The sequence below is a fragment of the Harpia harpyja genome, chromosome Z, assembly GCF_026419915.1.
Source record: "Harpia harpyja isolate bHarHar1 chromosome Z, bHarHar1 primary haplotype, whole genome shotgun sequence".
Lineage (NCBI taxonomy): Eukaryota > Metazoa > Chordata > Aves > Accipitriformes > Accipitridae > Harpia > Harpia harpyja.
In genome coordinates, this window is record NC_068969.1 from 26,686,396 (window position 1) to 26,702,269 (window position 15,874).

The 15,874-nt window shown below is 64.8% G+C and overlaps 3 protein-coding genes across 3 annotated transcripts; 1 reads left to right on the top strand and 2 right to left on the bottom strand.

The window, feature by feature from the left end:
- Positions 1–1,733: 1,733 nt before the first annotated feature.
- Positions 1,734–7,122, top strand: LOC128137668 (serine/threonine-protein kinase PAK 4-like). Its single transcript, XM_052778792.1, is given in 9 exon segments — positions 1,734–2,152; positions 4,123–4,800; positions 5,314–5,757; positions 5,844–5,977; positions 6,090–6,215; positions 6,321–6,447; positions 6,554–6,688; positions 6,822–6,869; positions 6,871–7,122. Coding segments are annotated over 9 exon segments (2,004 nt in total). The 5' UTR covers positions 1,734–1,948; the 3' UTR covers positions 6,979–7,122.
- Positions 7,123–7,891: 769 nt separating this feature from the next.
- On the bottom strand, positions 7,892–8,916 carry LOC128137677 (syncollin-like). Its single transcript, XM_052778808.1, is given in 2 exon segments — positions 7,892–8,648; positions 8,650–8,916. Coding segments are annotated over 2 exon segments (402 nt in total). The 5' UTR covers positions 8,866–8,916; the 3' UTR covers positions 7,892–8,462.
- A 1,747-nt stretch (positions 8,917–10,663) lies between these two features.
- Positions 10,664–15,547, bottom strand: LOC128137670 (leucine-rich repeat and fibronectin type III domain-containing protein 1-like). Its single transcript, XM_052778795.1, is given in 6 exon segments — positions 10,664–11,847; positions 12,253–12,992; positions 12,994–13,518; positions 13,520–13,601; positions 13,816–13,863; positions 15,456–15,547. Coding segments are annotated over 4 exon segments (1,911 nt in total). The 5' UTR covers positions 13,580–13,601; positions 13,816–13,863; positions 15,456–15,547; the 3' UTR covers positions 10,664–11,261.
- Positions 15,548–15,874: the final 327 nt, after the last annotated feature.

A 15,874-nucleotide genomic window follows, 5' to 3' on the forward strand; every position in this document is an offset into this window, starting at 1 on the left:
GTTTCAAATGACACCCTTTTACCTAAAGGCTTAAGGAATGGTGTTAGTCACCGACGTCCAGCGAAATGACCTTTTCCCGGGTGTCGCTGGACTGCCCGGGCTTGCATTCGCTGCCGACTTGCTTTCCTTGTTGCACCTTGTGGGTTTGGTTTTTTTTTAAATCTCCTAGCTTTTAATTGTGGGAGGGTTTTTTGCTTAGTTTTTAAATTTAGGAGCATTACATCAGAGAGGAGGGATGCAGAAGAATGTCTGCGAGACTGGGGCTCCCAAAACTTCCCTTCTCCTGGAAGAAACGTAATGCCTGTGCGAGTTATGCTGGGGAGGAAGCAAAGACAAGTGGAAAGAAGCAGGATTATCCCAGAAGGGAGAAGAAGACCCCTGCCTCGTGCCACCCCTTTATGGCTTCAGGAAGACAACTGGAACAGTTGTGGAGAGCAGAAGGACATCCCCGACCGTTTCTGTGGGTCATGTAAGCTGCCGAATCCCTGGCAGCAGCATTATCTCACCTCCAGGACAGGCAAAAGTGCGGCGGTTGCGGTGGAAGGAAGCAGAGTCCAGCCCCAGCTGCGCTTGGAAATGCCTTTGCAGTGAGGACAGGCGTTAGTAATCCAAGCCTGTGTTGTCCCGTGATTCACGGAGGCGACGGTGCTTCCCGGGGCTGAGCCGGGATGCATGGCGCCCACGGAGGCTCCGAGAAAACTTGCTGCTGCTTTAGTGTTGCGCCAAAAGCACCCCAGACCCCTCTGCTACCTCTTGGAGAGGTGCTGCACGCCACTGGCTTTTTTTTCATGGAGAACTGTGCAGGATCAGTCACCAGGGACCAAAACAGGACCTCAATCTGGAAGACAGTAATCGTAACCAAAGTTGTTCCATGATGCAGGGATGCATGTGAACACCACCGTCCCCATCTTGGCAACACGTCCCATGTGCTTGAGAAAACACCTTTAATTAGGGAGATTTTGCTCGAGGTCCTGGCTAGGCACCCGTCCACCTGCCTGCTGGGCTTGGGCAGACCTCCGGCGCCGCTCCCTATCCAACCGGTTCCCTGTCACTTCGGGTGATGGGGAGCCAGGAGAAGACACTGCAAGGGTTGCTTTGGATTCGTCTGTGGCCGGCTAATGAGCCCAGAGCAGTGCAGGTCAGTGTTTTACCCTTAGGTGTCTGTTCAGCTGCTAGCATTTAACTTCAGTATAATGACGAATACCTGCTGATTCCCTTGTGTGTCCGAGTGGGTGTTTTCTGCCCCAAGGAGGCTGCAATGTGTTTGGTTGAAAGCCCTTAGGGGGACAGTTGCCAAACTCTGGCTGCAGACCAGCGCAAGAGTAATTGCAGTGCTGTGAAACGCTTGCGAGATCAGCCCTAAATCCCTGGGTGCTGGGACACTGTGTCAGGGGGAAGCCGTTCATGGAACGGCTGGAAGGAGAAGAGCCAAGGAAATTGCCCACCCAGGTGGTGACAAAGAAGGATGGCAGGTTGAGGAGCCGAAGCTCATTGCAGGGAATTTTCTCATGTGCCGTACAGGTGGGCAGCCTGGAGCCCCGAAAAGCTCCCTTGGTTGCCCTGGTTTGCAATCACTGCCTTTGCATTAAAAAAATAAAGGCAGGAGGGACCTGCAAATGCATTCTTCAAACAAGCGGAAAAAATGGGGGATGAGAAGAACCAGTGGGGATTGCAAACGCAGCTGTGAGGTCGGGTGGGCTATAATAACCCGCCTGGACGGGGAGCAGCCTAATGAAGCGCAGGGCTTGCAGTCACTCAAGGTGTTTCCTTTTTGGCACATGTGTGGCAAGTAATTATTTTGCCATAGAGCAAGGTCAGTTTCTAAAGAAGGGGCTGTTCATTTTATGGCTTGCTGAGGTCACTGGTGCACTGCCCACCTCTCCCTCCTCCTCGAGGCTTCATTTTTGTCCCCCTTCTTTGCCCCTCAGGTCTTCTAGCCGGCCTCACCATGTTCAGCAAGAAGAAGAAACGCATCGAGATCTCTGCTCCCTCCAACTTTGAGCACCGCGTCCACACCGGCTATGACCAGCAAGAGCAGAAATTCACAGGGCTGCCACGGCAATGGCAGGGCATCATCGAGGAGTCAGCCAAGCGCCCCAAGCCACTGGTGGACCCCGTCTGCATCACTGCCATCCAGCATGGCTCTCAGAAGGTAGGCAGCTCTGCCAGCGTGGCCTCTGCCCTCTCGGGGAGGGCTGATGATACTGCTTTAGGGGCCAGAAAGCCAGGCTGGGGATAATTTGGGCTCCGTGCCCTCTCCCCAGGGTGCCACGGAGCAGGTAATGTGACAGTTTTGGTCTCTAATCCATGCAGGCGGCAGCGGCATCCCCACGGCCGACTGCCTGCCCCTTCCCCGCTTGGTGCGGGGCTGTGCGGGACGGGGACCACCCAGCTGCCACCCACACGGTGTGAAAACCTCTTCTGCATCCTCCTAGCAGCTGGAAAAAACCCACCCTACAGGAAAACGCCAGGGAAAAACAGTGTCTGTTCCTTCCATCTCATCCCTTCCCCATGCCTGTGTTTCCCCAAGCTGCCATTATGTCGTTTTTTTAAAGTCTGGCTTGTCTGCTCCCCTCGGTTGAGGACACCCACGCCACCCCCGTGCTCCAGCTCTGCCATTCCTCCACCTTCACCCTAATTAAAGTCCCCGGCACTGGCCACGGTGTGACCAGCATGCCCAGCGCTGGCGTTCCTGCGCAGCCAGCGGCTTCGCTCGCTCGGCTGGTTTGCCGCTGGACAATGGGGCGGCTCCAGCAGCCGTGAGTAACGCTGGCTGCAGCCCTTCCGAGTGAAGCCAGCTGGGCAATTCTGCTGACCCAAAAAGATGCCAAAACCGGTGGGGCCCCTCGGCACTGCCAAGCCCCATGGCTCGTGGTTGGGAGCCTCTGCATCCCACGCAGCTGGGGTTTGTTGTGGAGGTACAGGCTTGGCTCGCCTGTCAAGGAAGTAACCTCCTCCCCAAGGCAGTGGAGGAGGAGGAGGAGGAGGAAGAGGAGGGGATATAAATAGCCAAGGATGTGCTGTGCTCGCTCACCCTGTGCGGAGGTGCTTGCTGCAGGGGAAGGCATCCTCCTCTTCAGAGGAAGGCGAGAGGTCTAGGGGATGGGGATGGGATGGCTCCCACTATCCCCTCGCCTCTGGCTGCATGGTTGTGCCCTCCGAGGCTCAAGTCCACGAGGGTACAGATCCCTCCCTGAGAGCTGGGAAACCGGGCACATCCCTCCCCACTCCAGCCAGTCTGATACCTGGGAGCCGGGGGAACCTTCTCTGCGCAGCCCACAGCTCCCCAGTTTGGGTGTCCTGTCTGGCTGGACCTGCCTTCCAGCATCAGGCTTCATTTTTACCTGCTCTGCTCTTCCCCTTTGCTCCGAGGCGGCATTCGGGACAGGCTCATTAACCTTTGGCTAAACGAACCATGTCTGCCCTCACCTTCTGCATCTCCTCTCCCTCCTCCATGGGCCAATGACACTGAGGGGAGGAGACCAGCGCCTGCCCCAGAGCTTTGCTGGGGCTGGACCCCAGCCAGGAACAAAACCTGCTGCCTCTGCACAGTTACTAATAACGGTGTTTGGGGGGCAGACGGAGCCCCCCGGTCACAAGCCAGGGGATGAGGCGCTGCCAGCAGCCCCCCAGACCCTTCCCTGTGAGCCCCCTGAGTGGGGCTGGGTCTGGCCAAACGCTTCTCAGGTGCGTGCTGCCTCTTGGGGCACTTGGCCCGTCCTGGAGGAGAGGCACGAGGCTGGCTCCAGCTCCTCGAGGGACAGGCCTGTTATTTTAGTACCTAGAAACATCCCGGTGGGGCCTGGGGCTGCTGGGGAAAGGCAGAGCCCCCTCCCCTCTCTCCCAGCCTCCAGCATCCTCCTCCATGAGGCTGCATGGCCCCGCTGGGCACACCCACCTCCCAGCACTCGACTGGACCGAGGTGGCATCGGCGCCAGCCCCTGGAGACCCCGTCCCCTCCCCTCCCCACGTCCCCTCTGTGTGAGCCGTGTCCCTGTCACCACCAGGCATTTCATTTTCATTTTTTTTTATTTTCTTCCCTTTTTTTTTTCTTTTTTTTTTTCTGTTGTTCTGTTTGTGCTTTTTGTTCCTGTCCGCCTCCCGTCCACGTCCTGCTCAAAGACCATCGTGCGGGGCAGCAAAGCCGCCAAGGACGGCTCCCTCACCTGGCTGCTGGACGAGTTTGAGAACATGTCCGTGTCCCGTTCCAATTCTCTGCGCAGGGACAGCCCCCCCTTCCCGCCCCGCCGCGACCAGCTCTACCAGGAGAACGGCCTCTCCGAGGGCCCGGCCGCTGCCCGGCCACACGAGGATGCCGGCAGGAGCAAGGAGAAGAGCCGTCACGGGGCCAGGAGCGAGCTAGAGCAGGGCAAGGAGAGACCCCGGGAGAGGGAGGACCAGCGCGCCCACCACCACCACCAGCAGCCCCGCGGGCAGGAACCCGGCCCCAAACCCGCTCCCCCCACCGGTGGCCGCCCGCCCCCTCCCGAGTACCCCAAAACCCCGGCCGAGCGGGATGGCTGGCGGGACTACCCCGCCGACAGGGACTACAGCGAGCCGGCCGACCGGGTGGTGCGGCGGGAGCGCCCCGAGCCCTCTGACAAGCGCCCCAAATCCACCTACGCCGGCGAGACCAGCCCACAATCCCCCCGGGACAAACGCCCGCTCTCCGGGCCCAATATCCGGACTCCCAACATCCCCGTCTCTGAAGGGGTGATGAAGACTGCTCAGCAGACGGGACGGCCTTTTAATACCTACCCGCGGGCTGAGACCGACCCCGGCAGGGGCGCAGGTTCACAGGTAAAGGTTCCCCCCCTGCTCCCGTCCGCTCCGACCAGATCCGCTTGGCAGCAACCTCCTTCCCTGGCTGTGCAGCCCAGGGGAGCTTTTCCTCGCTCTGCCTCTCCTCCGCCTCCTAGAAAAGCAGCCTCTCTCCTCTGCTTCCTAAGCAAGTGCCAGCTAACGGGCTCCTACACTCCGATTAAGACCGGTAGGACCGGCACATGCCGAAGACCACCGGCCCCGCGGGCGCTCTGTGCTTTCCTTGCGGCACCAGCCCCATCCTTGTCTCCAAAGCAGCCACTGACTCCTCCGCGGTCTCCTCTTCCCCCTTCCTCGGTCCTTCCAAGCCTGTCTAGCACAAACCTTTCCTTCAGCAGAGCCCAGCCCCGCTATCGCCTCTGCCACTTGCTTGGTTGGAGGCTGCAGGGTCAGTGCCCAGCATTTTGGGGACAGCAGCAAAATCCTGGCTCCGGCCGTGCGCTACCCTGGGCTTTTGGTGGCTGATGTCCCTCTCCTCCCATCTCTTTGCAGGCAGAGCACCGGCCGGGACGACCGCAAGAGGTGGCATCTAATGGGCCGGTGAGCGGCGGTGTCGGCTCCTCCCGAGCCCACCCCCCAGGCCCGCCGCGCTCCAAAAACCCCGAGCCATCCCATCCCGGCCTCACCCCGCACGCCTCGGATCCCCACCTTGCTCGCCAGCCACCCACCGGCCCCCCGCCGCCCCCGGCAGGGCCGCAGCAGCCCCGCTCACCCCAACGTGAGCCCCAGCGCGTCTCCCACGAGCAATTTCGGGCCGCCCTGCAGATGGTGGTGGATCCCGGAGACCCCCGCACCTACCTGGACAACTTCATCAAGATCGGTGAGGGCTCCACCGGCATTGTCTGCATCGCCACCGTCAAGAGCACCGGCAAGCTGGTGGCCGTGAAGAAGATGGACCTGCGCAAGCAGCAGCGGCGCGAGCTGCTCTTTAACGAGGTGAGGCAGAGCAGGGACCCCCTCAGGGACCCGCTTTCGGGTGTTGCGCGCCGTGGGGGGGCTCAATCGCAATCTCCCCTCGGCAGGTGGTGATCATGCGGGACTACCAGCACGAGAACGTGGTGGAGATGTACAACAGCTACCTGGTGGGCGACGAGCTCTGGGTGGTGATGGAGTTCCTGGAGGGCGGCGCCTTGACCGACATTGTCACGCACACCAGGTACGTCCCGGGGACCCCCGCGTCTGTCCCCCCTTCACCGGCTTGGCACTGGGGTCGTCTGCCACCCTGGCACGCTTGGCTCTCGTCTCCCACCCTCTCCGTCGGCTCGTAGGATGAACGAGGAGCAGATCGCGGCCGTCTGCTTGGCCGTCCTGAAGGCCCTCTCCGTCCTCCACGCGCAGGGCGTCATCCACCGCGACATCAAGAGCGACTCCATCCTCCTCACGCACGACGGCAGGGGTAAGCGCCGTGGCGGGGTACGGCGGGTGGCGGGTACAGAGCGTCCCGGCCAGCCAAAATGCGGTGGCGGCCCTTCTCACCGGCCCCCTTCCCCGGCTTTTTAGGTGAAACTCTCCGATTTCGGGTTTTGCGCCCAAGTGAACAAGGAGGTGCCGCGACGGAAGTCGCTGGTGGGGACCCCGTACTGGATGGCACCGGAGCTCATCTCCCGACTGCCCTACGGCCCGGAGGTGAGCGTGCCGTGGGTTTTGGGGGGTGCAGGGTGGTTTTGGGGGTGCGGGGTGGCCTCACCCCTGAATTAATCCCTGGCTTTACCATGTTCCCCCCACCCCGCAGGTGGATATCTGGTCCCTGGGCGTGATGGTTATTGAGATGGTCGACGGGGAGCCGCCCTATTTTAACGAGCCACCGTTAAAGGCCATGAAGATGATCCGAGACAATCTGCCCCCCAAGCTTAAAAACGTGCACAAGGTAAAGGGGGGGGGGGGGCGGCAACAGGCCATCCTGGGGAGGGGGAAAACCCTCCGGGGGCTCCCTGAGGTCCCCTGGGATGTGTCCACCCCCCCGGGATGTTGCTGACAGCCGCCCCGCTCCCTCCCCACAGGTTTCACCCTCCCTCAAAGGCTTCCTCGACCGCATGCTGGTGCGGGACCCCGGTGCAGCGGGCCACCGCCAACGAACTCTTGAAGCACCCCTTCCTGGGCAAAGCGGGGCCCCCCTCCTGCATCGTCCCCCTCATGCGCCAAAACCGCATGCGGTGAGGAGCCGGCAGTGCCGGCGGCCACCCTGGCACCCTCCTGGCCCTCACCGTCGCCTCGTAACTGGATTCGTGACTGTGCCACTACTGTTGGGGCGCTGGCGGGGTCATGGACCCCCCTGCACCGTACTACTGAGCCGGGGAGCAGCCGGGGAGGGGGGACGGCTCGGTTTTGATGACTTCACTGACGCTCCGCGCAGGGCCAACGGCGAGGCCACGCGGGTGACACCGTCCCAGTGTCCCCCCCCCTGCTTCCTGGCAGAGATTTGGGGCTGGGGGCTTATCCCACCCTGGACCCGGTGTTGCCCCCATCCTGGGGAGCAGTTTGGGACATCTGCCCCCTTACTTTTTCTTTTAAATTCCCTTTTTTTATCCCTATCCGGCCCCAGGGTCGGGCCACCACCTGCATCTCTGGGGGGGGGGAACGACACGTGTCCCCAATACTACGGCCCCCGCGGCCACACTACTGATTCGGGGTCCTTACCACCCCCCCCACCCCTTCCAAACATGTTTTTGTTCTTTTGGGGTTTTTTGTTCTTCCCCCCCCCCCCCCCCCCATTTTGTTTTTTCACAAAGCTATTTATATTGTCGTTTTGTAACGCCGCGGTATGGGGTGGCCCCGGGGCCGGCACGGGGACCCCTGGAGATTACACGTGTCCTTTTGGAGACAGCTGTGTCCCATGTGGTTTCTTTGGGGGGGCGGCCTGTGCATGCAGACACAGGTAGTAGCGTGTGCATGTAGGGCCACACATGTGCGTGCCCACGTACATGTGTGATGCGTGTGCACGTGAGGAACGTGTGCACACCTGCCCACACATGTGACCCACCCAGGGCTGAGTGTGTGGGAACCCCCCCGGTACCCCTCCCCAGGTCCTGGCTTAGGGGAGGAGGGGGGTCACAGGGTGATGATCATGGGGACCCCCCTTCTCCCTGCCCAAAGATACCCGGGGGGCCACTGCCCACCACCCCACCCCACTTCCACCCCAATAAAGCACCCGTGAGGCAGGAGCTGCTGCAGCCTCCAGGCTTTATTGGCTGCACTCGGAGCTGTGCGAGGTTGGGGGGGGGGGGGGGCGGAGGCGGGGGTGGCACTGCCACATCAACACGTGTCAGCTCACATCTGTCAGCCTTGACCCATGTGGACTCACGGCGACCTGTGTGGACTCACATTGACTTGTCTTGGCCCGCGTTGACTCAATTTGACTTGTGTTGGCTTGTCTTGGCCCACGTTGGCTTGTCTTGGCCCCTGTTGACTCACGTTGACTTTTCTTGGGCCACGTTGACTCACGTTGACTTGTCTTGGCCGAGGTTGACTTGTGTTGGACGTCGTTGACTTGTATTGGCTAATGTTGACTTGTATTGGCCCACGTTGACTCGTGTTGGTTCATGTTGACTTGTCTTGGCCTGTGTTGACTCGCATTGGCCTGCGTTGACTCGTGCTGACTCATGTTGACTGGTGTTGACCCGCGCCGCCCCGTGCCACCTGCCTCAGCGGCACTGGCAGTAGAAGCCCCTGATGGCGTTGTTCCAGTCGCTGAAGAGCCCCCGCCGCACCTCCTGCAACCGCGGCACCGCGCCGGTCCCGAAATTCCGAGTCTTCCCCTTCTTGCCGGCCCGAGACCAGACGGTCAGCTCGCAGCGCGTGCCCACCACCAAGGAAGAGACGGGTGGCGACCCAGCCATGGGGCATGTAGGGGACGTCGGAGCCGGGGTACACCACGAGGGTGGACCCCCCGCAGCACTGGTCGTAGTAGGCGCTGTTGTCGGTGTAGAGCTGGGCGCAGATGCGGGTGCCGTTGGCCGTCCGCAGGTCGGAGGGGGTCGGGCACTGCGCCTCGGCCCCCGCCAGCACCGCTGCCACCAGCACCACCAGCACCGCCGCCGCTGCCATCGCCCACCCCCCTGCTGCCCCCGGTGCTGCCCAGATATACCTGAGCCCAAGGACAGGGTGAGGGGGGGGGGGGGAACCCAGGTGTTGGGACCTAGGTGTGGAGCCCCCCCCCTTCCTGGGAAGGGACCCAGGTGTCCCAGGCCTCCCCCCCCCCGGGATCTCCACCCCCCTGGGAATGGCCCCAGGTGTCCCGTTTCCCCCCCCCCCAACCTCCCCCAGCATCTCCACCCCTGTGGGAGGGGACCCAGATGTTTGGGACCTCCACCCCCCCATTCCACCCCCCTGGGAGGGGACCCAGGTGTCGGGGGACCCCCCCCCTCCCCCCTGGGAAGGGACCCAGGTGTCCTCCCCCCCCCACCCCCCTGCCATGGCCTCGGCAGTGGCCTTGGGGAAACTGAGGCACGGGGGAGGCCAGGCTGGGGACACAGGTGTCCTGTATGCAAATGAGGGAGGGTAATTAGCAGATGCCCGGGGGTGATGGGGGGGAACAGTGATGGGGGTGTGTGCACGTTCTGCCCCTGATTTGCATATTAATGACCCAAGGCCACGCCCTTGCCATGGCGCCGGTGGTCTCCCAGCAACTGCATCCCCCCGCATCCCAGCAACGGTATCCCGGCAACCGCGGGGGGGGTGGTAATTAACCCATCCCTCATTAGCATAGTCGCTCCCCCCCGCCCCCTCAGCCAATGGCCACGGCGCCCACCTCGTTAGCCCGCTCATTAGCGTACTAATGAGCTCATTTGCATACAGGGTGCTGCCTCTTGCGCGGGGGGGCGGGGCGGCGCGGACGGGAGATTCTCGAGAGTCTCGTATGAGGCTGGGGCTCCCCGGAGCCCCCCGGACCCCCCCAGACAAAGGGGGAACCCGCAGACAGTGGGACACCCCGGGACCCCCCCCCCCCCCCCAGACAGAGCGGCTCCCCCTCCTCTTCACACACAAAAGGTTTAATCGCCCCGGGCGGGGGGGGGCACAGGTTTTTAATGTAAAAACTTGTGTTAAACACTGCAGCGGGCCGGGGGGGGGCCCGGGGGGGCGGCTGGTGGGGGGGGGGGGCAACAGGCGGGGGGGGGTCAGATAGGGGAGGTTAAGGGGCAAATAGGGGGGTGATGGGGGAGCGGGGGGGGGGTTAAAGGGGCAAATGGGGCTGGGGGGGTGACGGGGGGGGGCAAGGGGTAAATAGGGGGGCCGGGGGGGCCGACCCCCACGGGGTTATCCAGACCAGCCAGATAGGAGGCCCCGGGCCGAGGCGGGGGGGGGGGGGGACGGGGACGGACAGGGGACAACGGGGGGGGGGGGGAGGCGGGGGGGAACCCAGGCGTCCGGTCCCCCCCCGGTAGGGTTGGGGGGGGGCTGCGGTTCTCGTGTCATCTGTGCAGACATGTTAGTGGCGTGTGCGGGGCCCCCCCGCCGCCGCCGGCCCGGCCGAAGGCACCGCGGCGGGGGGGGGCAGGCCGGGGGCGCACACGCGTGTCGGGGCGCACACGCGTGTCAGGGCGCGCACAAGTCCCCGGGCGTGCATCCCCCCCCCGGGGTGCCCACGCGTGTCCGGGTGCCCACGCACGTCCCCGGGGGTGCCCACGCGGGTGCCACGGGGGCAAGTAAGTACTGGGTTGCATACGGGTGCCCCCGGAGAGCGGGGGGGGGGGGCACATGGATACCAATGGGGGTGGGGGGGCATGTGGGTGCACACGGGGACCTCGAGGAGCACCTAGGGGTGCGTGCAGGAACCCGATGGCACCCACAAGCACCCGGAGTGGGGGGGGCGGGGGGGGGCCCACAGGCAACCAGCCATGGCTGCATACAGGCACCCAGGGGTGCACCAGGCACCCAAGAGCACCCAAAGGTGCGTTTGGTCACCCAGGAGCACCCAAGGGTGCACAGCAGCATCCAAGGCTGTCTTCAGCAACCCAGGAGCACCCAAGGCTGCATTCGGGAACCCAAGGGTGCACAGGAGCACCCAAGGCTGTCTTCAGCAACCCAGGAGCACCCAAGGGTGCACAGGAGCACCCAAGGCTGCATTCGGGCACCCAAGGCTGCACAGAAGCACCCAAGGGTGTGTTCAGACACCCAGGAGCACCCAAGGGTGCATTCGGGCACCCAAGGCTGCATAGGAGTACCCAAGGCTGCATTTGGTCACCCAGGAGCACCCAAGGGTGCGTTCGGGCACCCAAGGGTGCGTTTGGTCACCCAGAAGCACCCAAGGCTGCGTTTCAGCACCCAAGGGTGCACAGGAGCACCCAAGGCTGCATTCGGGCACCCAAGGCTGCATTCGGGCACCCAGGGGTGCACGTGAGCACCCAGGAGTGTACAGGGATGCTGAGGACCCGGTGCCACCGGGGGGGGGGGGTGCTGCCTCCAAGCACCCTAGGGTGCCGCTTGCCCCCCCCCCCCCCCCCCTAGACGGTGCTCTCGAGCATCCAGTGGGTGCTGCCGAAGGAGGGCCGCAGGGTGGGGGCCGCGTCGGGCAGGTCGAGGCGCGGCAGTGAGCCGTGGCGCCGAGTCCGTGCGCGCCGCGGGTAGCTGTGGCTGGGGAAGAGCCCCCGCGCCCCCCCACCGGCAGCACCCATGGGTGCCGGGGGTGGGAGGACGGGGGGCAGCGGCGGCGGCGGTGGCGGCGGCGGCTCCGGCTCAGGGGGTCTGTGGGTGCCGTTGGTCTGGGAGCAGACGCTGGCGACGGCGGCAGGGGGGCGGCGGGCAGCTGCCGCCTTGTAGCGGGCGGTGAGGATGAGGATGAAGACGAGGACGGAAGCGGCAATGGCGGCGCCGATGACGATGATGACGGTGCCCCCCAAAAAATGGGGTCGGGGGAGGGCGGCGCAGCCGGGAGCCCCGCCGGCTGTGGCGAAGCGGACGCAGCCGAGGGCGCGCGCGGTGGGCAGCGCCATCGCCCCTTCGGCGTAGAGCGCCGAGACGCAGAGGTCGTACTCGCGCCCCGCCGCCAGGTCCCGCAGCACGAAGCTCCGGCTGGAGGGGGGCAGCAGCCTGGGGAGGGGGGGGCACGGAGGGGGTTGGGGGAGTGGGGGGGCACGCCATGGCAAGGCCACCCACCCGGTGCCATGCGACGCCACTGGGGCCCTCATGCAACGCCACCTGGTGCCACGCGATGCCACGCGACGGCACGCGGCGCTGTGCAATGCCACCGGGCTCCGTGCGAAGCCACGCTGTGCCGTGAGGTGCCATGCAGTCCCGTGCCGTGCCCCACGGCCCCATGCGATGCCCCGCGGCACCGTGCCATGCCCCACAGTGCCGTGCCAAGCCAAGCGACGTCCCAGGCTGCCACGCAAGGCCATGCAGTGCCACCCAGCCCCCTGCAACATCTCTGCGCCCCCCCTGCAGCCCCCCAGGACCCCCCTGAGCCCCCCCCAATCCCCCCCCGCGGACACCCACCTGTAGACGAGGGAGTCGTCGAGGGAGCTGTTGTACTGGATCTGGAACATGCGGATGCCAGGGACGTGGCGCTGGGGCAGCCAGCGGATGCGCGCCGAGGAGGCCGTCAGCTCGGCCGCCACGATGCGCCGCTCGCCCGCCACCCGCGACTCGTTGCCACCGGCGCGAGCCATGTCAGAAGGACCGGGCCCGGCTTCGGCATCCCCATCCCCATCCCCATGAGGGACGGGCAGTGGCAGGACGGCCACCTGCACCCGGGCAGCCGCCTCGCCGGCGGCGTTGGAGGCGACGCAGGTGAAGGCGCCGTGGTCGCGGAGCGTGGCCACCCGCAGCTCCAAGGAGCCGTCGGGCCGGACGGCGCGGCGTGACCCGTTCTGCACCAACCGCCCATCGGGACCCAACCAATGCAGCGCCGGCGGCGGGTCGCCGGCGGCGGCGCAACCCAACCGTAAGGGTTGACCTTCCAACACGGCGGCAGGGTCGGCGGCTGCTCCGGCAATGGCCGGCGCCCGGCACGCCAGCTCCTCCTCCGGCACGGCCCACAGCAAGCGGCCGGCGAGCGGTGGCGGCGAGGCGCAGCTCTCCAACCGGCCCGGCTGCGCCAAACGGCGCAACCACAGCAGCTCGCAGTTGCAATGCAAAGGGTTCCCCCCCGCCGCCAAACTGGGTCCCGGCGGTCCCGGCACCGGTGGTAACGCCCGTAGGCGGTTGGCGGTGAGGTCCAACCGCGCCAAGCGGGGGTAACCGCGCCACCGCCCCGGCGGGGACCCGCTCCAAGAGGTTGTGATCCAAGGTGAGGGTGGCCAAACTGGCCATGCCGGCCACCGCCTCCCACGGCAAGGCCGGCAAATTGTTATGGGAGAGGTCGAGATCCTCCACCGTGGCGGCGAAGGCGGCGAAGGCAGCGGGTTCGATGGCGGCCAGTTGGTTGTTGGCCAAGATGAGGTGGCGGAGGCTGGCCAAGCCCCGCAGCTGCGCCCCGCTCAGCGCCGGCAGCCGGTTGCCGTCCAGGTGGAGGGCACGGAGGGCACGGAGATCGGCAAAGGCGCCGGGCGCCAACCGGCGCAGCCCGTTGCGGGAGAGGGTGAGGTGGACCAGGCTGCTCATGTTGGCGAAGTCGGCGCGTCCCACGGCGCCGATGAAGTTGTCGGCGAGACGCAGCTCCACGGCGGCGCGGTCCAGGGTGGGGGGCACGGCCAGGAGGCCGGTGCGGGCGCAGAGGAGGGTGGGGTTGGGGGCGGCCGCGGGGCAGAGGCAGCGGGGGGGGGCAGCGGTGGGACCCCGCCACCGCCCCCAGCATCACCAGGGGGACCAGCAGCTTCGCCATCCTCCGCCGGCCCCGGCGGCGCCTGCGGGTGAGGGGGGGGGACAGGGTCAGGTCACAGGGGCAGGATCGGGCCGGGGGGGCAGGATCGGGCCCGGGGGGAGGATCGGGCCCAAGGGGCAGGATGGAGCCCAGGGGGTCGGGATCAGTGCCATGGGGGGACCGCCCCCATCCCCTGGGAGCCGTGAGATCCCATGGGATCCCGTGTGATCCCGTGTGATCCCGTGAGATCCCGTTACCTCCTCTCAGGGCTCCATGTCGGTCCTGTCCGGGCGTCGCCGCGGGGCCTGTGGGGACAGGGGATGGGCCAGTACGGACCAGTACCCACCAGTATGGACCAGTACCCACCAGTAGAGACCAGCGCCCACCAGTACATGCAGCCCAGTATGGCTCAGCACAGCCCAGTATGGCTCCGTCTACCCCAATATGGCTCCATACAGACTAGTCTGGCCCAGTAGAGACCAGCAGAGCCCGGTATGGCCCAGTGCAGGCCAGTACAGTCCAGTATTGCTTGGTAAGACCCAGTATGGCCCAATACAGCCCAGCATGGCTCCACACACTCCTGTACAGCCCAGTATCGCCCAGAACAGCCCAGTACAGCTCCATACACACCAGTACGGCCCAGTACAGCCCAGCAAAATCCAGTACAGCGCAGTCTAGGCCAGTACAGCCCAGTATCACCTGGTAATACCCCACATGGCCCATTACAGTCTAATAGGGCCCAACACAGTCCAGTGTGGCCCAGTACAACCCAGTACAGCCCAGTAGGAGCTAGAACGGGCTGCACAACCCAGCATGGACCAGTACAAGCCTGTATGGGCCAGTACAAGCCAGTATGGCCCAGTACAAACTAGTACAGCCCTGTAAGGACCAGTACAACCCAGTATAAGTCAGCATGGCCAGCACAGCCCAGTATGGCTGAGGATGGCCCAGCATGGCCCAGTACAGTCCAGTATGGCCCAGCACAGCCCAGTATGGCCCAGTACAACCCAGTACAGCCCAGTACAAACTAGTACAGCCCAGTACAACATAATACAGGACAGTATAGATCAGTATGGGCCAGCACAGCCCAGTATGGCCCAGTAAGACCCAGCATATCCCTATATGGCTCAGCACATCCCAGAACAGCCCAGCATGGCCCAGTACGGGACTGCACAGCCCAGTATGGCCTAGCACAGCCCAGTACATCTCTGCATATATGAACAGTACAGTCCAGTACACATCAGTACAGCCCAGTACACCTCAGTACAGCCCAGTACGGGCCAGTAAGGCCCAGCACAGCCTAGCAAAACCAGCATACTCCAGTATGGCCCAGCACAGCCCAGTGTGGCCCAGTAGAGCCCAACACAGCCCAGTAGAGGCCAGCAGAACCCAGTGCAACCCAACATGGCCCAGAACAGCCCAGCATGGCCCAGTACAGGACTGCACAGCCCAGTATGGCCCAGTACAGACCAGTATGGGACTGCACAGCCCACTATGGCCCAGTAGAGCCCAACACAGCCCAGTACAGACCCAGCACAGACCAGTACAAGACTGCACAGCCCAGTATGGCCCACTACAGGACAGCACAGCCCAGTACAGACCCGGCACAGACCAGTACAACACTGCACAGCCCAGTGTGGCCCAGTACAGGACAGCACAGCCCAGTACAGACCCAGCACAGACCAGTACAACACTGCACAGCCCAGTGTGGCCCAGTACAGACCAGTACAGGACACAACAACCCAGGGACCTGTCTGCCAGTGCCTCCCTCAGCCCCCGGTGCCCCCCCTCGGGTAACCCCCCCCCCTCTGCTGCCCCCCCCTCCCATAGCCACCCCCCCGGTACCCTGAGCCCCGGTAACCGGCCCCCCCACCCCCCCGGTGAAGGCTCCCGGTACCTGGGGGGGGCTCAGCCCACTGACGCTCCCATCGCGGCTCTGAGGGCAGCACCGGCCGAGGAGGGGAGGGCGGGGGGGGGGGCACCGGGCCCTGTCAGGCCTCGCCCCGGCGGGGGGCCATGTGCTGGGCGGGGGGGGGGGGGGCGCACCGAGGAGGAGGGGGCACCGGGCCCGGTTGTAGCGGGGTTGGGGAGGGGCGATGGGATGGGGGGGATGCCGGTACCGGGGTGGGGGAGCACGGGGATGCCGGGTGGCGGAGCACCGGGATGCCGGGTGGCGGAGGGTGGTTGTTGGGGGGGGGTGGACCGGGATGCCGGCCCGGGCTGATGGCGGCGGGGCGGATGCGGTGCGGGTGGAGGGCGGGGGGGGGGGGCGGCCCCGGGATGGCGGCGGGGCGGCCCCGGTGCGGGTGACGGTGC